We start from the raw sequence: 23,139 nt of genomic DNA on the forward strand, positions 1-23,139 counted from the left end.
AACATCGGGAGCTAACACAGCGGTTCCATCCACCCACCCAGGCGGGCACACAGCATATGCGGCTTGACTCATTTTCTCTCCCGCTGCAACATGCACCGACCAACTGGAGCACCCCACCCCTCTTCCCGTGCCCGCCTGCTGTCCTTTGTTTGTAAAACTGCACCACTTTCTCCGGCGATAGAGGCTAAAAAGTAAACCACCGTTTAGTCGTCCGTCAGCCGGGGCAACATATGACGTGAGCGATTCATGCTGCTGCCTCAATGCTGTGCGCCGGTTGCCTATATTTTCCGGACACCGGTCTCTGCGTGTACGTGCGCCCGAAATTGTACGGCCTCCCCGCTTTTGGCCGCGAAAAAGGGAGGCGCCACTGACCGTGATGGGCAGCAGCATACCACATACACACACACACACCGTGTGCGTAGAGCGTGCCGACAAACACACCCCTGACAAGGGGCAGATGGTAGAGAGGAAGGGCGGAAAACACACATAAAGTACAGCTTAGGTTGATTTTATATATGCCGCAATCTGCGCCCGTGCCCCCCTTTCCGTTGTTATAGATTGTGTTCAACGCTCCATGGGCTGAAATATGGTTCGGTAAATATGGATGTGCTTGCCCATACTTGGGCACTTGGCGCATTTCGCTCTACGGTGGTGCTGTACGGACGGACAGCAGCCGGTGCAATAATAATCGAGAAATTAATAATTTATCACCGAATTACTGCAACGGTCTTCTCCCGAGAGCAGCAGCAGCGGTGGCGAGAGAGAAGACAACATTACCGAGGGTCAAATTTGAGCGCAGTGGAGAAATTTTCGTGTAATGCATGTCTGGGTTTAGAAAGCAACTAAACATAAGCATTTAACAGGACTCTATTTTAACACTGCGCAGATTGGTTACTCCCATTATCATTTTTGAAGTGGGTCAGTCGAAATTAGGTTCATTGATTTTTGTTTTGACATTAAAACAGTTTCACAAGCTGTAACATACTTCTTTTGTAGTACATTTACATTCTAAAAACAACTACTTCTTTGGTATCTATTTCAAACTTACATTAAAATACGGCCATGACACTATTCAACGTTCCACTTTACCATTTGTGCTTTGGAATCCTCCAAATCTTACATGAAACCAATAGCTTTTTTCCAAACGAAATCGATTGCCTACAGAGCAGGAAAATCGATCGTTTGGTTCTGCTTTCCATGCCGTCCATTCGTTAATCCGTTCTTGACGAGTTTACCTTTGCGAGTCTAGCTAACGATGATAAGAATAAGATGTGTAAAAGAACAAATAAATGGGCAATCGACCAAACGGCGTGGCGTTGCAAGGAACCATCCATAAGCAAAAAAAAACACAATTCGTCTGAGTAATTTGGGCTTCCACATTCCTCGGCGCAACATTTAACGACTAGCCGATGCCCTTAACCCAGCTTCGGTCGTCCATAGCACCGCCACCAACATTCCCGCAAGGACCACACGGCACACGGCAAGTATCCCTTTCTGTTCTACATTTTTGTGTGTTTTGTTTCAACACCAGCACTATTTATCCGCGAGAGGGAGGAAAATAGTACTTTTGCGATAAAACTCAGATAAATAAAATCAACACCACCATGTTTCCCAGCGGTTCGAATGGCAATCGGGAATCGGGCGGCGCCCGGACAACTGACCACGCTGGTGCACGTCCAAATCAAACCCATTTATGCGTCTTCTGCGGCGGTGGAAAAGCATGCGACATTATGCTGCATAGCAAATTAATTTATTCGCCGAACCATCACCAACACCACAGAAGCGACGGAGCAGAGGAAAGCTGCACTCCCTATAATACACACGCTTCCTTGGCCCCAATTTCCGAACAGCGAGGATATGGATTGGGTGGTATGACTTCACCTAGACGCAATTCTAATTCGCTTTCTCGAGCGGTACATGCTTCCTAAATTATTATGAGCCCCAAACGAACCTCCTCCAATGCTCGCCAACGCTTCTGTTGGCACAGTGTTGCCTAGAATAATGTCTGAGTGGGTCACCACCCCACCCAGAAAAAAAGGGATTAAACGAGCGAAGGATTAGGATCAACTGTTCTATCAACATAAAACTCAAATTAAGCGCCAAGGTCAGTCAGCTGGCTGGTTCACATCGTTTTATTCCATTGCCGACCCTTTTGGCCCACACGATCGAAACCCCAACGACTTGCCACGCACAACAATATATTTTGGAACCAACCACAGTCCAGCCAGTCCAGCAAAAATATGACGACGGGGTGCGTGGAAAAAGAAAGTACACCTACTTATTTTTCCCGGAATGCTTTATGGTTTGGCCAATATCCGTACAGAACATTATGACGAATTAAGTCTGCTGCTGGTTCTAATGTTCCGGAAACATCACGAATTTCGAGGGCAAAAACAACATTCCCCATTTCATACGGAAGCCATGCAAATATGCTCAACGTGTTATCGCTCGCGAAATAGTCACTTTCTCACACACACTCTCCATCATTATCTTACCTTTTCTTCGTGTTTCCAACATTGTACAGCTCGACGTGCTTGAATGCGGCGTATGTGGCCATTTTATCTGATTTTTTGCTGGCTGGTTCTGGTACAGAAGTGGGAAGTAAAAGGCGACTAACGGCAGGTACGTCAGCAAGACAAAACGCAACGAAATAAAATCAAACGGAAAGCGCGCACACACACACAAAAGCTCACTGATTATCACACTGTTGCACGCGGTTTGCGTGAATGCAGCTGCTTCCACACTGGTACGGATCGGTTTTTTTTTTGTCAGCTGCTTTGCAATTGATAAAGATAACGCTTAAAACACTGAAGACTGATTGTTTTTTTCCGAGGGAGAAAGAATTCAGACAAACAAACAATGAATTGAAGTTACTTTTGCAAGCTTAAGATAGCCCTAAAAGCAAATACTCTTTTTCGGCAGACTTTTCCTCACTACTTAGAATATCTTAAACAGAGCTAAAGCAAAATGGCGAACCAAGCTAAGCATCTTTCCGTAGACAACTGTCAACTGAACGAGGAAAATCAAGTCCCTGCTTCGTCCGTATGTGTGTGTGTGTGTGTGTGCTACATTCGTGCTCCTGCAGTCTTCTCCATCATTCTGTGTTTTTACGAGCCAGCTCATCGGTGGCGGGACAACGGAACACAGGCCTCCGGGACACCCCACCACAGATTTACAGCAAGACTTGGAGCTGCCACACAGTGTTAGTTCCACAAACAAAAGCTCCCCCGAAATCGATACCAACGAAACGAGATGGAGCATCGTCTGCCAGCATCCAAACACAACCATGCTTTGCGAGTATTGGTGTGCGTTTTCCGCCAGGAATGCCGCAGTGAGTCATCGTGCAACCATGCGACCGAGCAATCGCCAGGGCACGGGAGGGAGTAGCCGCAAGCAGGATACCCTTGGGGAAGGAAAACGACTCGGTACAAAAACAAGCGACATGCGACATACCGATGGTCGATGAATGAATCCATCCAGAGCGGTGCGGACAGAGAAAGATGCTGCAGAACGCTTCGTAAAAGAGATAACGCAACGCTCGCAACGCGCAAAAGCGGAACTCCGATGGCTCCCAAAGGCAGCTCATGGAAATGGTGCACAAATGGAGAGAAAAGAACAAACATGGTGGATTTTACAGTGCACAGGAACATGATGGCAAAAGGATCAGGATGTGAAAGTGAAAGCGAGAAAAGCATACTCGCTTCCGTCAGGATGGGGAAAGAAGCTTTAAGCTTGCTCGACATCCACCCGCTGCTAATGAACGGTCACATTTCTGGAAGAGCTTCTGGATCATCTGAGCTGTGACGTCAGCAGCAAGTGTGGCATCTCTCTCTCTCCACCGAACTACTATCTCAATGTGAACTGCATTGGTGAAGGTTATGGATGCTGCGAATCTGATAACACGTAAAGAACGTGCCAAAGTATACGAGACGAGTCTTTGTGGAAGCAGACGAGGGACGTCAGTTTGTTCGATCAATAAAAAATCGTAATTATTTCACGGTCATGTTTTATGCAAGAAAGCAATAATCAAGGAAGAAAGTAATTTCTTTTAACTTTAAGCGACAATATTTAACTTCAGAAGTCTGCCGAAAAACGATTCTCAAAAAAAAAAACCCGTTTCCAATTTAACCTAGTGCCACTTCTGCTCACAGAGTCCGTAATTGTGAGACGAGACAACAGAAAACTATCAATGTTTATGTCCTTTTCGATTTGGTTGATCCCACTGGGCGCTTCTCTTAGCACGAAAACACTGCCACGTTTTCATTCACTGCTTCATTTTCACTGCTCCGTCACCAACAACACTGGCTAGAGCCTGTTTTCCCGGTCGTAATTCTTTCAACCATTATCGTTCCACACCGCATGCACCCGTGCACAGGCATAGTTCATTGTCCTAAATGTCTTGCGATTCTCAGTTCGCCCGCACAGGAGTTTACCCCAGGTTCTAAAGGAAGCAAACAAAACGTTTCCCTTTTCTGCATGTTGGTTTTTTTTTGCACTTTGCACAGACAAAAAACGCCACACCAAAGAAGGGTAGCGAAAACAATTTTCATTCAATCCACAAACAACGCTGCTTAATCCCGCGACTTTGGGCGAGCTGCCAGACGGGCGCGCTCGGCGAGAGGTCCAACTGTCTAGCCAGTTTCGCTAAGTGGCAGTCCTTCACATTGCTTCAGGGCTAGGTCCCGCCGTTTGCAAGGATATTATGCACCAGAAAAACACGCACACACACAGACACAACACTCTCGCTCGTGTTCATTGGAGTGGGGTAGAGGCAAATAGGCATAAGCACACGAATAGCGCCACTGTTGCAGAAGCCCCAACCCCCCGGTAAGTTGTTAGGAAAATGTTCTGCGCGCACACAAAAACCCACGGACGAAAAATCGTAGAACCGTAGTAGGCACACCGATGCACTCCACGAATGCCGCGTGTCTGCACTAGGGCGGAATGTGAACAGACAACAACGACAACAACAAACACCAGACACAAATGAACCACCGCAAGAAACCCACCACTGTACGAATGCGCACGGTACGAGGCTGGAGTATGGACTAAGGTTTTATTTACGGTGCTGGCGGCATTTTATATGGGGCCCATCCAACCCCACAGGAAAGTGCAGCATAGATTGAACGAGAGAGAGAGCGACCACACGGTGGGTGAACATCGGTCCGCCTCCCCGCTAGCCAGGCGCGTTTGGGGAGAGATTTGTGTCTCTACCGGAAAATCAGAGCACCGGCAACGACGGAAAACTCGCTGTAAAGGAATGAGAGCAGTGAGCAGCATGCGCGAGAGAGCATTTTAACTAGCCGGTGCGCTCAGGTCCAACGTACGCGGTGGAAAACTATTCCAAGCTGTAGTACAACTCTCTTTCAATACAGTCTCTCCAGTGAAGTCTTCTCAGTACAACTAGCTCGTGAATCGAAAACCCCACCCCATCGGAATTTGTAGTGGCGATGCTAACAAAAACCTTCGCGGATTAACCATGCTCTCATGAAAATAGTCACTTTCTCTCCCTTCTCTCTTGTGTTTTCCTGCTCAGCATACTCGAACAACGGTGGATCTTGTAGCATAGCATGGAGAAGGGTTACCGTGAGCGAAAAGCTATGCTACAACATAGAACTCACGGCTTCACTCACCACGGAGAGCATTAGAAAAGCGTGTGGTAGTAAACAATATTGTGTGGTTTTAAGCAAAGACATGTAAGTGTCTAAGGAACTATACAAATTGTGCACTAAAACAAGACATCACAATAAGTCAAAGCTTTTCAATTTAGTTATGTTATAGTGCACCAAATCACACCATTAAAATAATTTAATTAGATGTAATTTTGAATGTTTGAAATACTCAAAATGATTCGGTAAATTGAAATAATTTGATAAATTTATTGTAATTTCATTCAATTCAAACAAGTAAATAAAACAAATTTACTTTCTTGTGACAGCAGAAATATTTTACAGTGTACGCATGGAACTCACCGTCCAACCACTCGCAGCATAAAATCACAGTCTCCACTAATGTTGCTTCCCGCTCACTATAAAGCTAGTTTTTCTCGCATAGAAAACGGCACAGAAAGAGAGACACCACCAGAAGTATTCCATCCAATGCTAGGAGCAAAACACTTCCCAGAGAGTGGCGAGAGAAAGGCAGCTACACAAATCTTGACCGTGTCTGGCAGCAGTCAGCTGTATTTTTATTATTTTATTTGTTTATTTCCATCCCTTGTGCACCGCCGCGTCGTCGCGCAAGCCGTCTTAAGCCGACGTCTATCAAAATATCTGACGGTACGATTTTCGATTTCCACTGCCCGGTGCGCGGCGGCGAGGGTGGTGGTGCTTTTATGCAGCTAAGCGTTTTGGATTTTCGAATCGAAACAGTGGATTTAATTTTTATTTCCAACATGATGACAGACCCGTCACCGTAAGCCGGGATTATGAGTGTCTTTCGTTTGCCTGTACACCTTTTTTCCGGGCAGGAAATATCGCAGCGAACACGCTGTGTAGTAATCTATCCTCAGTGTTCTACTGACATCGATCCGTCGGGTGAAGGTTTAGCATTTAATACATCATACACCCCACACCCCAAACGACGACTAGATGCCGTTCTTAGGGCCTTTTCTCAGACCCATCAAAACAATGGGCAACAAGAAGAAGCTCGTCTTCAATTGTGCCCATTCGCGTTCGACGACGACGTTTGATGTCATTTGCGTAAATCAATCCGAACAACACCACCCTGTTTGAACGCCCTCCCTCCAGCCGGAAACCGTGGAGCGTGATGGGCAAAAATTAGTTCTACAGTTTTATGACACGGGCCACGGTTTGTACCAGAAATTCCTTCCCGTACTCCACACCACCACGCGTTCGATTCGCTCTAATCCACCGTAAACCACAGCCCACCGCCGATACAGCCGTTTTGTTCCTCTCCTTGTCCGATGTCTTGGTTCAATGGGCCTTTGTCTGTCTTTGACTGCCTTCCCCACCCAACCATCTCCCCATTCCTGGCTTTGGCTTGCTTGCGGTGGTTGCCCAACCGAGCGGAAAGTCTCGCCTTTTTTCTATTGGTTTGTTACGCCGATATTCTTCCTTTTGCCCTTCTAATCACCACCAACCACCAACCAAAGTCACCCGTTGCCCCGCGTGCGTTCGCAGACAATTCCGACACAACCACGATCGGCGAGTGCATTCAGCCATTGCACCAACGCAAGGTTCTTGTTCTGACCGTTCTACTATGCGATAGTTTAGTGGGGGAGGGTAAATGACATTTTATTGGCTCTGACTGTTGACGCGCCGCGCCAGGTGACGCGCGTGATTTGATGCGTTGCATTCGTTTTCCGGCTCAATCGTTCGCGACACGGCGACATGAGCATGTGTGCAAAAATTATCGTCTTTTCGCACCCTTGTTGTCAGTGACTTTGAATTGTGCGTAACGGACACGTTTTTTAAGATTGTTTAGCTATTTGTGTGTTGAACGCTACCTTCACAGAGCAGTTGCGCATTGTCTGCACTGTGAGACAAATTAACGTTTGACGCCAATGAAGCAAAAAGCCAGATTTCGCAAATATACCAAAAAAATCAGTTGAACACAGACACACACCTTACAAACAAAAACAACATAACTTGGCGTCATAACGCTTGGTGTGCTTATTTCAAGCGTCTCTCAAAACATTACCCATTCATCCCTGTACCCCGTACGTGACACGATCGAGAAACTCCGAAAAGATATTTTCCCTTTCATTGATGAACCAGCCACCTTGATGTTTCAGTGAGTGTTTCGTTTTGTTTGAAAACAATCACAATACACATTCCTACCTTTTATACCAGAGCCGGCCCCGTCAAGAGGTCGCGAACGCAAGAGCCCGCCGGACATGACACGTTGGAGTGCAAGATGAGACTCATACTTCATGCAAAAGTTGTCCCCCTTTGTAATCTACCCATTAGTTCATGGGCCTGCTTGAAGCGCTCCTACGGTAAATGTTATTTTTCGTCGTCTGGAGCACCTGTTCCTGTACGATAATGAGGATGATGAGCGAGACTCTGCCTGCTCGATGCTTTCGGTGCTTTCAAGTGGCAATCTGCAAATTTTCCTCCGTTACGAAAACCCTCAACTCTCTTTCAGTAGTGTCCCCCTAAAGCAATCAACATACGAAAACTTCTTCCATCGATCGAAAGTGTCCGAAAGTGCTCTTGGGAAAAGGGGTGAAATAAAAGGGGCCCACCACTAGAGTCTTCACTTTCCGTTTATCGATTTCCGGCAGTGTGGATCCGTCCACCGAATCGTTTGGGAATGGGCTGGACAATCCACGAGCCAGCATCACTCCTTCAAATCCACACCACACTCCATCCCACCCATCAATCGTCGGAACATCATCGATTGAATCTGCGCCACAAAATTGGGTCGACGAAAATCACGACCGTTCGAAAATCGGAGTCGTCGCTCCGGAGTCTGGTCTGGTGCGATCGACGTCAACTGTACCGTTTGCTTTGTCGAGTTGGTTGTACTTCAAGCTCGGAAGTAAGCAGCGCTGGGCATTAGAAGCATCAAAACCAAACAAAAAGTGTACTGAGCGTACACACACACACACATACACCGACACAAGCTCATCCATCCAAACACCGTACGTGAAAACACCGTATGTGGCGGCCGTGTGAGCGGAACCAACGCAAAAGTCAGCCGCACCGGCAGCAGCAGTTTCGCGATGGAAGCGAACGGGAGGGAAAAAGAACACAACCGACATCCGCCGCACAGCAGACCCAAATCCCGCTGCCGGTAATGCGAAGGCTTAGCGGTGGCATTAACGGCGCTTCTGCCCGGGTCGGTGAAGCATCCCAACCGAAGCCCGAAATAAAAGCAACAAGAGCTGCCGCCGCATCCCTCGTGGCAAGGAAAAATCAACCCCGGCGGAGGAGTCCACCAGGTGTGCGCGCTGCTGCTCGCTTGGTCGCGTTTGTGGCCTGACTCATCTTTCTTTACCCTCTTTCGACACATTTTCTCCCGGCCAAAAGCTCGATTCACACACACACACAAACTTTGGCAAATTTTCCACCAATATTCCACTCGCATGCTTTCATTCTGTACCACTGCTCTTCCCCGATTCGCATCGAAGAAAAAGCCCGATTGCATCGATGGTAGCGGTTTTGGAACTTCTTTTTCAGAGTTTTTGCAAACCTCTGCATTTCACCGCAACACCAACCTTCATCACACATAACGGCCAATGATGAGGAATGGAGGGGATCTATGAGCGTGATTCCTTACTGCTGCCATTGCTCTTTTTTCGAGGCTTCTTCTCACTTGCTTCATTTCATCATTATATTTATTTCCACACATGAGATGTTTTATGATTTATAGAAGCACCGCAAAACACGATGGAACGGCGGCTCGGCTCCGTCCGTGTGCGAGTCGTGTGACGTTCGATGAAGAGTTTCTCGTAGTTTACCGCTGGTACCTTCCAGTGGATGCAGTGGGTGTTTTCTCCTCCGCCGGCTTCTTACATCCTTCAGGGAATGTTTTGTTTTCTTTCACTCTGCCATGTTCTACAAAACTCATAGACCACAAAAAACAAAATCTTGTTAACATTGACAATCATTTCGCGGCTGTTTTTCTGAACGGAGTTCGTTGTTTTCATTATGTCATCACGTCCGAAACATGATCCGCGGGACGTATTATTACGAGGGTGCAAACATCTCAGAACACCCAAAACACATTTATGCTACATTCGTGTAGGGTAGATCACACTGAAACACACAGTAAAAGACGAGGCAAGTGCATAAACTGCGAGTGAAAATATGTGCACTTCCGGGTTAGTTCGTTTGGCCAAAGTACACATTGTTGGGAGAAAGTAGCGTATTCCTCGCTAGGCTTGGAGTCGAAAATATTTATACGGAATTATTCCACACACAGAAGAATCATTCAATGATATTATTTCCCCATAAGTGAAACTGAACTCTAACGTAGATCGAAATTTCAAGGTCGCCCATAAAATGTTGCCACATCCACCACACTCCAAATAAGCACCCTTTCTCCAGCACAATAGCTCCGTCATTAGATTTATCCGACCACAGCCAAACTGATCTCGAAAGCCTCTCTCCCTGGTGCATTCCCAACCGGACAAACATTCCATCAAAACGCATTTCATCCCACTTGCTTGTCATCCTCGAGCACTGTAGAGAGAGCGCTCGAGAAGACGATGTACGAAAATAAAGCTGCCCAAATTCCTGCCAGCCTAAATCAAACGGTTCCCCCCCCCCCCCCCCCCCCATAGTGTGGCCGACCAAAAGGAAAATATTTACCGCTGCGACTGATTTCGTTGCAAAAGTGAAAGGTGATGTTACCCCATACCAAGCGAGGAACGCCAATCGAGCAAGAACGGCCACAGATGAAAACACACACACACATGCAAATACACTTTTCGGTACGGGATTTGCAAAATAGTGCATAATTTCCTGTACATGCTACTGTGCAAAGCCTTTTCAATCGTTCAACCTCCAGCGGGCTATGATGCAACACGTTGCTATTGATCAGAAAAAGGGAAAATCTCCAGCCCATGGCATCTTTATGCTCTTTCACTTTTTTCGTTTTTATTATTTTTAGATCTAGGAGTGTGTTTCGAAAAAAAACCCCAAAGGAAAAGGGAAACTAACACGTCATTCGCTGAGGGCTGAATCCAATCCATCTTGCGTTCCTTCCGCCCGGCGCGCAAACAAGTGCCGAGAGATGCATTCATTCAAAACCTCGTCCACTACACACGGCTCTCGGCTCGTGTGACTGCCAGGGCCAGGGATCTGCTCGTTTGCTTTGATTTCATCACCAAGAGCACTGGCGACAACAGAAGAGAGCTCTCCTTTCACCAAATTGTCAATGGTGTGCGCTGTTGTGGTATGACAAGCGCCAAAGCGCAGCGACGATTCTTTTCTCGTCGCCGGAAAACACAACAAACACGTGCGCCTCACATTTTTCTTCCGATGATTCATGGGTGCATTGCATTTGCCTGGACAGAGTGGACAACCATTTTCTATAAGGAAGGAACAAAAAAAAGATAAATTCCAGCTTGTGCCGAACATCGCTGTAGAAGATCAAACACAACTGGTGGGGTTGGGGTGGGAAGGGGCGGCACCGGTGAACGACCAAACGTACCGCAGAATGGATCAAACGGGACAGGTGAAAGGGCCTTTTTGCTGAGGCATCGGTATGTGTGCGCCTCATAATCAAACCGCCGTCAGCTCCCTTTCTCGTTGCTCTCGTTGGTTGTTTGCTCGTTGCGTCGAGGCACGAATCGGAAGCTAATTGTAACTATAATTAGTCCCGATACAATTAAAGATTATGCTGCATACATATTGCTTTGTAAAATAAATGCTTTATCAAATTCTGCTTTGTTTACTTGTATCTTCAGTAGGATATATAAATACAACACAAATACCGTAACATAAACTCTTACAAATGATTTAACATAAGTATCCACGACATCGTTGACAGTCTCTGCAACATGTTTTGCTCGAACTTACCTACAAGTAGAAGAGAAAAGAAGAAAGAGTCAATAACAATGCCAGCGCGTGAGTGAAATAGAAAGGAAATTTAATTGATGTTCGATTATGATCCGAGATTTAAACGATGACTACCCACGTAGGGATTTTTTCTATGTCTATTGCATCCCTGTCAGGAGAGAACGGATTACTGCGTTTCTTTTTCAGTTCATTCCCTTCATTCAAAAACACGGTACAATCAACTCACTCACTCGCAGTTCGTGACAGCTGACAAAAGATTAGCCTCGAACCAGGGATAGATAGTTGCTTTTCGGTAGGATCGTGTAGCAATTAGTGCACGATGCAGTCAGATGTTCCAAGACCAATCGTACTATTAGCCGTGCGTCATGTCAAACAAATCGTTTTCCGATGCCATAAGTTATAAAAAAATGACTGCACGAAGCAACACATTAGTAAATAAACAAAAATATGAAGCACGATTGTGCAGATTGTGTTTTAATAAACACACTGAACACTGTTTTCCAACAAACAAGTAAATAAAGCATCGGACATCGAGCTCCCACACACCTGATTCAACATTTACTCATTTGCATTGAATTGCACGCGTTTTTTGCGTAGAACGTGAAGGTGCAACAACTTGTCCGTTTGCTACTCGCCAAGACACACGATAAAAATATGTCTATTTCTATGCTACCGGCACAAAACCAAACGCACGCTCCCAACAGACAACATAACCGTACCGCGTGCAAGAACATGGCGCACACCAAAAACCAAACGATGCAAAGCGCGAAACGATTATGCTATTTTACATCTCGTGGTCGCCCCGACTGCTCTGCACCGCGCCTTAGTAGCTCACCCAGAGACTGCAAGATTGGGGACTCGAGCGCATAAATTTAGCCACCGACGGGAGCAAACGAAACCAGCAAAAGGCGAACGGAAACGCGCGAAACATAAACCCGAACGGCCGTTTGCTGCACTCAGAATGCTAATATGCTGACTCAATTGAGTGCATCGGGTGCACACACGCTGAATAGGTCTCTGTAGCGGTGGTAGTGGCGCGCGCATCTAGCCTCTTCCAACACTTGCTTCGGTTATGTCATTCCAAGCACGCTAACCACGCTTGCGGGACACCAGCTACATGGGCCTGGGCCATTTTGGACGTTCAGACAGCGTTCTGCCGGAGAGTTGGTGAGCAGTGGATTCTATTTCTGGACGGGGTATGCATGCAAGCTGCACACAGCTGCACCACAAGCAGAGATAGTGCGATCAGCGGGACCAGATACACGCACGCACGTACGGCGAGATCCCCAGCCGGATGATGAGAAGATCTTGTGCACCTCATCTTGAATGAATCATTTCACCCGTGCGCCGACGCTGCGGTTGTGATTTGTCTAGACTTTGTTCCACCGAGACATCTTTGGAAAGATCTTCCCCGATATGGTATGGATAGTCGTCGCTGGTGTGAGATGTTTTGCTCGGTGAAAGCAGTTCTTCTTCCGCCGACAGCTGGCACGAGATGCGAATTCTTAATTGCCAGAGTGCAGTAGAGTGTAGTCTCGATAGTGAAATCAATCAAGAAGCACTAAAGGGAAACAGAGAAAGAGAAGACTCTTTTCGATACTTGATTTTCTGCTATCAAAACAACTGTTTCCTTGGTTTCCAATCGCCATCCAGCTTCGTTGAAGCGCAGTGAACATTACAATATTTTTTACACCATCTTATGATAATGCACTTTGCTGGAGGAGGTATGAAACAAGCAGCATATGGCTCGCCTGGCTGCAACTGCATTGGAGAAGCTAGAGTGCACTTAGCATTCTACACACAAATCCTCTCCTTATTACAGTAACACAGTTTATCGATGATTTTGTAATCGTTGTAATACTTGTTGCAATACATTGTTTTCGCATAGAAATAAACACAACGATACAAAGTTTGCATCTCCAATAAATTGTACTTTCTAGCCTCTGTTCAATACTTTCTATATAAATTTCGAACCTAACGTTCATTCATTTCTGCATCACTCTCTGGTGCGAATGTACATCAAAGCCGACTAACAAACAATATAAAAAGGGCGGATTAGTGCGGCAGCGAGAGCGTAACTATAAACTATAATTTGAATTAGACTAATAAATATTCTGACACATTTTAATTACAGCTCGCCATATGCTTCGCTACACTTTCGCATTTGCAGAACATTCAACTCCGAAGCCTGCTGATCCGTCCGGCCCTGATGACTGTGATCGTACCCATCGCATCCACACCCGAACAACCGTTGTACCATTGTTTGTGTTGGGTGGCCCCGTGCGGATTAGTGGATCCGATTAATTTCCCTCCACTGCTTCCCTTTCGCTCTCGCTGCCGCACTAATCCGCCCTTTTTATATTGATCAGCAATCAGCCACGGTCTAGCGCGATGGAAACACCCTTAGCAAGGCAATAATTTTCCTATCCTCCTATAGCGGGCGAAACTGTGCTCCGGTGCTCATTAGAAAAGAAACACGTTGTCAGCCATCGGACGCAACGCCGCCGCCGCCGACGAGCGTGTCCTGCTGTTGCTGAACCATAATAAGTATGTTTTGTCTGGTTGAGAGGTAACCAGGCCGTTCGCAATCACTAATGCACGTGCGACGACGGCATGGCATCGAGAGGTGCATTGATTCCTACAGCCAGTCACACAGTGCGAACAACAGGCTACGCGCGCACCGCGTTCGTCGGTGGAATAGCAATGAGTCTCCGCGTTCGAGAGATGGCTGGAAGGAAGAAGAAAAAGGTCCCTCGCCCTGCATCAAAAGGTGCCATCATAACTTGATCCGAGATGTGTTTGACATATTTGTCCCATGCTGAGATTGTGTACCGGTGTATCCCAACAGGCGACACACACACGCTCGGGACATCCCCAGCGTGCAGTTTGGATGTTTTATGCTCGATGATCTTTCCGTTCGATACGCTGTGCTCGAGCCGTCCTCGTAGATGGTACCGGATTGATAGGAAGTAATTAAAGTGCACTTCCCAAGAGCGCTCAAGATTATCTACCGTGGGTGGTGTGCTTTGCGTATGCGTGCCCCGTTTTCTTGATCGATTTTATCCTTCCCGATACGACTGGGACATGGTTGAGTAGGTACTACAAACAATGGGTGGATACTGGATGCTTTACTCCTCCCCGATGTGGACGTGTACAAGACACCCCTGGTGTGGTGTGGCCTGAACAGCATAAATTATTATTGGGAAATATATCAACACCGCAGCTACATGATATATTGATCAAGCAGTTGATCGAGCTGTTCAAAAATGTAATTGTACACCATTGCGCTCAAATCCGGAGCAGCAAGCACGTGCAAAGATTTTAAAACGTTGTAATTAATCCAATCCCTAGGTTATGAACACGTTCGCAAGCATTGCTAGCAGTGCTTTGCCAATTAACTCGCAGGGCTAGTTTACAAGTGAAAGTGCCATAACAGCCTAGTTAGTAGATCAAACTGATATATCTTTTAGAAACGACACAATTTCTACGTGGAACTCCATAAGATTTTCCTACTAGTGTTGACAAAGTTCATTCAATTAAGGAATGAAATCAAAAACCTTCTTTCACAACTTGTTTATTCACCCAATACCAATACTCCACACATTTCAGTAAACATGCTTTAGCTAACAACCCATTCGATTTTCTGCCATTTGTACCATTCCCCTTCCATGGAAATTCCAACGGGCGAGAAGAAACCAATTGGACAATCTTTGTCAATTGTGCCCATCATTAGCCACCGGGGAGCAACCATTTGAACGGCACTCCCTTGCTTCAATCGTTCCACCACCTTCCACACCATTGCACTTCTATTCGATTTGCAATTTTGGGCACGATTGCGACCATTTAATTGATGCATACGCCTCTCCGTGGTCCGTGTGTCAGCCAGCCAGTCTTGAATGCCAGGTTTCGCTGCTTCCTTCGTTGCAGAGCAGGGAAGAGATCGTGATCGTGCTCGTGTTTTGGCCACGATGTGCCAACGACCAATGCAGCGAAGGAATAGCTTAATAACCAAGCATAAACCGATCATGTGTCAAGCGTTCTGACAGTCCGTGAGATGAGCGTCCCAGCGGTCTGCTAGCGTCCGCTGTGTCCGGTGTGAATGGGAAAGCTTGCGCTCCTCAGCAAACAAACTGCCACCCGCCAGCAGCAACACTATATGGGGGGCTTTGCAAATGGTCTTTCATTTTGTAACATTTCAATTCATCCAACCATTTCCTGGATTACACCGCGCACAGGGTGACATTAAAGAATTGACAAATGCGGTGAAACCAGAGCTTCCACAAAACCATACCCCAGCGCCATCGAAGACATTATTCAACGCGCGATTGCACAATCCAAACGGTCACAAAGGCGCTCAAGGTTTAGGTGCGCTCGACGCTAGTAAAAACAAAACCCCCTCCCTGTGGTGAAATGCGCCCGTACCGCCGCTTCTTTCACCCGGCAGTAAATCATTCTGACATGATAAAAACGGAAACACCGTCGATCTGTCAACAATCATTAAAACCGAAAGCCGTAGTTGCAGTCCGAAGTTTGCTCCGTTTTATCTCTGACCCACACATACACACAACACGGGCTGACAGCCATGCTTTCCCAGGAGAAATCCACCCTTCGCTTCCCCTGTGCGTCTACATTGCATTGGGTGGGTGGGATTATATTTTAATTCTATTGCCATGCTGTCATTACTTTTACTTTGTGCTCACATACCGCAGCCCTAGTGGCACTGATACCGGGCAGGAGGGGTAAGGGAACTATGACACTGGAGACGGTTCAATAAAAGCTCAACCTGAAAGCGATTTCCATCGGTCGCGGGCGCAGAAAAAAAAACTGTGCCGTGTGCAATTCATTCCGCCCGGCTCAGCAAGACGGCGACATTAACGAACAAACCAACCGGACCCGGCGCAATTATGTGGAAAATAATTAGAGAACGAATGATCTTTTGACTTTTCCGAGCGCAATGCGATCGAGCGATGAACGATTGGATACGAGGGTGAGGTTCAAAGTCACACACACACACACACAGCTATGCATAGGTGAAATGGATATGGTTGGTCAATTGAAAATGGCACAGCCGCCGAAGCAAAGTCACATTGCACAGCCCAGAAGGGGCAGGAAAGGCGGCAGAATTGTAGGCACGCTAACACGGGTGATCTATTTCCGGTTCATCGATTAGGCTAATTTGAAATAATTAAGTCAATCTTTTCAATGCTTTGCTCTTTTCTTTCGATAACTTATTCAACTCCCACGTAAGATGTCACCAGGACCACTACAGAGAGGAGAATAAATTTATGTCCCAAGCGAGAAACGATACATGCACATGTGAACCACTTGGAACATCAAAACGACCGCCTGGGAGACGCTTCAAGCCATTTCAAAGCTGGCTGGATGATCCAGTTATGATCGCCGCGAGGGCAAAAAGATAATTAATAAATTACGTATGTATGGCAATCATTTAATCCGACATACAAGAGCGTTCGTTCGCGGATGTAATTCGACTACTTGTGAGGTTTTCCCAGTTTCCGACACGGACACGGTGAAAGAAGTTTCATTGCTATGGGGCAGCAGTGAAGTACGCATAGAAAGTGACCGCATGCAGCGACCTCACTCGAAGACATTGTCACCGGGGGGAGGGAATGAAACATGGGAAATCGTAACGAAACATGTGTAATTGTGCGTGAGACCACGATCACATTTCCGTCAACTGTCGTGCCTCATTGTGTTATTGCCGTGGATCGTTAGCGACCACTCTGAGCAATTCAACAAAAGACTTCAACGGTGGTAAACGCGAGGAACTCGAATTTGAACGTTCCGATCAATATTGTGACCATCGAATAGAAAAAGAAGTAAATAGCAACAGTAGCAAATGAATTTAGTGACGGATAGCCTTCTAAAACCTATCTGACTATGAGATAATTTGTAACAAATATACAACCGGAACTGTGTTTGTTCAAGAGATCGCTTTTAACCATTGTACAGTTAAATATTGAACGAATTCCTTATATTCATTCCATTTTACAACATTCTTCAGTGTATAGTAAGTTACATATCCAGCCAACCGTAATGCAACATTATGGCGCGACCCAGAATGCATGAAAGCACAGTTTTCTCACCCCATGGAAAGGAATGCAGCCATGTTACCTATAAACCTACACCGAACACATAATTACTCAAGCCATCCAAGGCAGGCAGAGGTCGTCTGCATCCACAGCCGTCTCGATATGCAGGCATTATTTTACGTCAAGCATTACCTCGCTGAGATTGCAAGATGCTACACCACCGGTACAATGGATGAGTATTTGCACCGTGTTTCTCTCTCTCTCTCCTGTCTCCTATCTCCTATCTCCACTATATCCCAGCGCTCTTCATCAGCAACCGTAGGAAAAATGGGCGCGGAGCAAAGATGAAACGGTGCAGATAATTACCGACCTCTATCGGCGTGTCATTTCGCATCTCGATGCGAATGACATCGCGCGTGAATTATGCTGCAAAAGGAGGACCTTTTCGTGCACATAAATAAAGAGGGGAAAACCCCCACCACTCCATCACTCGGCAGAATCTTATCCACGCGATGAGGGGCGTGAAATGAAGAGGTTATACTTTCTTATGCCACAAGGGTGCGACCGATTCGTAGATTGACATCGAAGAAAAGAAAATATTCCCAAAACATCAAACATCATGACAGGGTAAACACAGATCGCTACCATCGCGATAAGGTGTGATTAATCAAAAATGCAATATTTAGCAACTACTATTTCAGCGAAGTGCGCCAATCTTTCACCACGATAAGATTCGCCCCAAGGGCGTATAATTTATTTTACTGCTTATTTATTTATCAAAACCACCGTACCTACAGTTCATGACACCACTGAACGCGTTTGACTTTATTTACAGCTTCGAAAGTAAAACAAGAGACGACGGTGAGCATTATTGTCGCTTGCATTTTGTCCGTTTATTTCCATCCAGTGATTAATATTAATTGCACACCGGAAGTGCAGAGCGATTAGCAAAACATGATAAAAGTTCGCCAAACTGAGGCAGCTTTTATTTTCCAGCGATAACAAAACGAACGTGGATGACACACCACCAGGAGGGCGCGACAACAACACACTTTCCCGTTTCTCCACGGATGTTTGCTCATTTGGAGCAAAATGTCAAATCAGTGTTAAACTCACTCGAGCAAAAATAAAACTACCAAACGAAACCTCTACGACCGCTGCACCCCCTAGCCAAGCTTCTCAACCACTTTGCGGGCCCAATGTTTGGTGTCGATGTAGTGACTACTGATAAGCTTGATGGGTTATGTATGAGCTTGGATTAATGGTGTACATTTTACATTCACTGGTGTAGTGGCTTCGCTGTGGCTTTCGGAGGTAAAATGGGAGAAATTTTTGCTTGTAAACGATCTGAATATGGATCACTGTGGATCTTTCCACATTTCACACATGCGCATTAATGTCGTTGCTAAAAATGTGAATCCATAAATAAGCATCCAAACCATCTTTTTGCCAACATTTCAGGGACGAAATTTATGTAAATTTAGTATGCTCATTTAAAAACAAACTCATCTTGTAAATAGGCCATTAATTTGATTTATTTTATCAACGTTAGAATAATTATACGATACACCCATTAAACAATCTAACCAATAAACTTAATGCAATGAAATAAGTTAGTAAAATCTCCTACATAACTTACACCAGCCGACAGCTTTATATCGCTTTAAAACTCTCCTTTTCTGTTCTCACGGAGGACCTGATCGCCAGTGTATCTCCACCGATCCTGGTGGTTTATGGGCCGCCGTGTAACGTCCATGTTACCCACCCGGTTGGTAGCCAGCCCTTCGTAAGCATACCGACGTACCTGCAGGGTGCCATTAAGTGCCAACGCTGGTGACGGACGAAGCACAAGCCACCACTACTACTTCTGTTGCCTCGCTGAGGCGAATTAAACCTGACAGAGCTGAGCCCGTTCCAAAGAACCAGCCCAGCAAAGCAGAAAGATCAAGCGGAAACATAACGAGTTCGTGCACCGTACAAAATGACACTATCGCGGACACGGGCTCTGTACAGAATTAAAACGCAGCGTGTTTTCCCACCCCTTGCACAACAGCACAACAGCGTCTAACCGTTCCCTCACGGGCGACCTCACACACAAGCTTTCTGGGTGTGTGAAATGGACATCACACTATTATGTTGTGCGATCTTGTCGCACCATTTCATAATCAACTTGTTCTGAGGCTCGCCATGTCTCGACAGCGCGTCGTGAGCTTAGTGAAGTGTGACTTTGTAATCGCACGTGACACTCCAATGGACTTTTTTTAGTTCTTCGTTTCGGTTTCGGTCGTCCTCCTGAGAACGAGGAGTTCACTCGAGCGTTATTAGACAGGAGTGAGTTTCGATCGGTAGAAGAAAGTGGTTGCATACAGACACACACAAAACCTTCAAAATCAAGTCACACCAAACGCGACCTGAAACGAACCACGGAACGGGATCGTGTGCTGCACAAGGTGGTAATGTGCAGTTCGTGCATTACTGCATCATGCATGCAAGTTTCATCGCTTGCCTGCCCGGCTGGGGAAACAGATGGGCAAAGATGATGATGATGACGATGAGGACGATGATGATGGTTATGGTTTCATCGTTTGAACCATTCGTTGGTGGTATCATCGCTCACATCAGCTACGGGGATGGGATCGGAACAAGACGCGCTGCTCGTTTACTTTTATTGAGGAAAAGCGAAAGAAACACAACGCACACACGTACAAGACGTCTTCTGGTTCGGTGAATGGTAAGAAGCCACTGCGGAGAACATTAAATGTTCGTGATGTTGCAATTAAGCAATTAACAGGACTTTTCGCTGTAGCGAACATACAAGCGGAATGTCTGCTTGCCCTGGAATGGGAAGCTGTGTGCTTCTGCTATGGGGATTATTATGCGAACGTTGCAGTTTCTTTACAGCACATAACACAACGAAACAGGTATTCGATTGTTAGAATTCAAGACATGCAGTAGGACGTTCATACTTCAACCGGAAACTCAAAACAGATATCAAGGTTTTATCCTAACAACATTACAGTTGATAAGTTTGATTTTTCTGCAGAAATACAATATCTATTCCGTAGTAATAGTGTTCATAATAACATTAAGCACATTCGAATCGAAGAAGTACAATGCAATGAGGAAGACAAAAAGAGAAAGCCAGTGCACTTTTACCATTTTTGCTATATTTATCAAATAATGTTGTTCAATTACGATGTGCCTTGTGTTTATTTATTCCGCCTGAAACAAAAAAGGGAGAGAATGCTGCACCGAAAACAGTAATCACGTTATCAGGTGTTATCAACAAATTTTCTCAACCTCAACCACCCCCACTTTTCCTGCAGCCATAGCCACAAACATTACAAATGGGAAAAAAGCCACCAGAGCATTACTCTCTTCGCCTTCTGCAAGCAACAAGCTAGTGCAGCACTGTGTGCACGGTAGTGATTGTGTGGTTTTTCCGCCTACTCGAGCACGAATTTCGCTTTTTACACTCCCACTCCCCCCCATTATATGGTAATTATCGCAATCGGCTGGCAAAAGATTTGTGATTTTACGCAAGTGCAAATCACCGACAGGTGCCTGGAAACGATTGGCTTTTACCTTTGCGAACTTCTAATCTTTTATCCCGCGGCGTGAGGCACCATCGCTCTGCTGTTTCTGCTGCTGTTTTGCACGGCAGAGGCAGAGCGTTTTTTGTCGTTCCCCTACCCGTATTTATTTTTTACCGAATTAATTCCATCCGAGAAAAGTACGGAAGCTCTGCATTCGTGTGCACGAAACAGTAGAAAATAAATTAAACAAGAAAAAACAGACTCCATGCACTTGCACTTTCTCTCTAGCGTTGAGCGTCAATGATGCGCTAAATCCGGGCAGGTGAGTCTGCCCAGGGTCAATGGGTATCGCGCTTCGGCGGGGTGCAAATTGTGCGACAACCCCAACCCAGCGTGTTGCCCCCTCTCCACTCTCGCACTATCATAATTGTAGTGCAAAAAAAAAACAACCTCCGTTCTTCCTTCGCTTCTTGTCTTTGTTGCACAGTTGTATGCACACAGTTCGATTTCGACCCAATTTGCCCTTTCCGTGCAGGGAGTGCAACCTGCAACCTCTGTGAAAAGAGCGGCGTCACGTTTTCTAATTTCAAATTTACAATTCCGAGGAATTTATTGGCGATCATAATTAGATTTCTATCCTTTACCACGGAGTCAAGCCGCGACTGGAAGGCTCGGCGCAAGCCGAAGGAACGTGAAAGGTTATGTGGTGAGCATTGCGAAAAGGTTTTTCCCTTACCCGCCATTTCCTATATCGCGGGATCATGTAAAATGACCTTAGAGATTAATGAAACAATAATACGATTTTCGCTCTAACGTATCTCGCTGCAATAAATACGGTAGAAATTCCCAAATACGTCGTTTTCTTCATGAACAATTTCTATTACGCTGTTACTAATATCCACGGCAACCTGCTAATGGTTGCTCCTGATTGGCACCAGGAATTTATCATTACACTCACACATTACCATAATCAAGGAAAAAGTAGTTCGGATATACTGACCCAACGCAGCCAAGCAAAAGTAGTTGCTGCTAACAACAAACAAGTTTGCTCACAAGACCACCCCGATCATTTGTTTCTTTTTGATTACGATGCTTTGTACCGCCTTTTCGTGCTCCACACCGACATCTGCACAAGTGATCGCACAATTTCCATAAGCTGCACTACCGGAACCAATTGTTAACGATCCATTCCTAACGACCTTTCTCCGAGATCTGGTACACACCTGGACGCAACCCATTAGCGGGAATGATCGTGTAGCATCAGCAGCAGCAGCAGCAACAGCAGAAGATGCTTTGTTTTTCGATACACTGTGCAATGGGAGAGTGCAGAATCCTCCCAACCATCCGGTGGCATCGGTGGCATCCGCATTCGCTAATGAGGCCCATTAGGATGCTGAGGGATCGCCCATGTAAAGGTGCACGGGGCATCGCTCGTATGAACGCATGTTTCTCGGCGCCCCGGTCACGAACTTGTTCTCGTGTGACGAGCATCCCGGGGAGGGACCCCCAGTGCTAAATAGTTTCGTCTTTCGAACGTATACGATGGAAAACCGATTATTTAATTAAAAAACAATATTTCATTAACATAATTACATGACTACCCAATTGGAAGGAGAGAGAGAGAGGGGTGAAAACAGATGGGCTTATCCCGTTCTAAAGTATCCAAAGAGCGGTGAAAGGAAGATGAACAGAGAGAGAACATTAAGTTTTAACAACATTATCACATTCTGGAGCGACGTTTTCCTTCTGTTCCCGACGCAACTCGTCGCTGGTTCCCGTTTCCCGTTTGGTGGGAATGATGTGAGAACAGTGTGTCTTCTTGTCGTGGGATAGTTTAATTGTACAATTTTCGCTAATCACAATGTAACGTGTGTTTAAGCAACAATAGGATGTCGTGTGGGCGGGTCATAGGTTGCGATCGTTGACAAACATGAGCGGAAAGCCATTTTTCACCATTCACAACGCCTAATAAACTGCAAATTATCTACAATTAGCGCACAGGATAGCGTTTCGCAGGGTTTGCTCGGGTAAAGAAGAGATTCGCAGATGCTTTTCTCA

The 23,139-nt window shown here is 45.9% G+C and overlaps 1 protein-coding gene and 1 long non-coding RNA gene across 8 annotated transcripts in view; both read right to left on the reverse strand.

The window, feature by feature from the left end:
• Positions 1–23,139, reverse strand: part of LOC1281806 (microtubule-associated protein Jupiter) — a 112,880-nt gene that overhangs the window by 33,790 nt on the left and 55,951 nt on the right. For 3 of the 7 annotated variants that reach the window (XM_061641200.1, XM_061641203.1, XM_061641195.1), the window contains exons 1-2: positions 5,010–5,113; positions 2,496–2,814 (exon numbers count right to left, since the gene is read on the reverse strand). The exons of 2 other annotated variants lie outside the window; for them this stretch is intronic. In XM_061641200.1, coding sequence (XP_061497184.1) covers positions 2,496–2,557 — 62 coding nt within the window. In that variant the 5' untranslated portion in view covers positions 2,558–2,814; positions 5,010–5,113. 2 more of the 7 variants (XM_061641198.1, XM_061641196.1) reach the window with 2 other exon arrangements.
• LOC133391071 (uncharacterized) lies at positions 2,819–19,981 on the reverse strand. Its single transcript, XR_009764564.1, has 2 exons — positions 11,125–19,981; positions 2,819–11,002 (listed from the first exon to the last, which is right to left on the reverse strand). It is a non-coding gene; the product is annotated as an uncharacterized LOC133391071 (long non-coding RNA).

This window comes from Anopheles gambiae, chromosome 2 (genome assembly GCF_943734735.2).
Source record: "Anopheles gambiae chromosome 2, idAnoGambNW_F1_1, whole genome shotgun sequence".
In the NCBI taxonomy this organism is placed as follows: domain Eukaryota; kingdom Metazoa; phylum Arthropoda; class Insecta; order Diptera; family Culicidae; genus Anopheles; species Anopheles gambiae.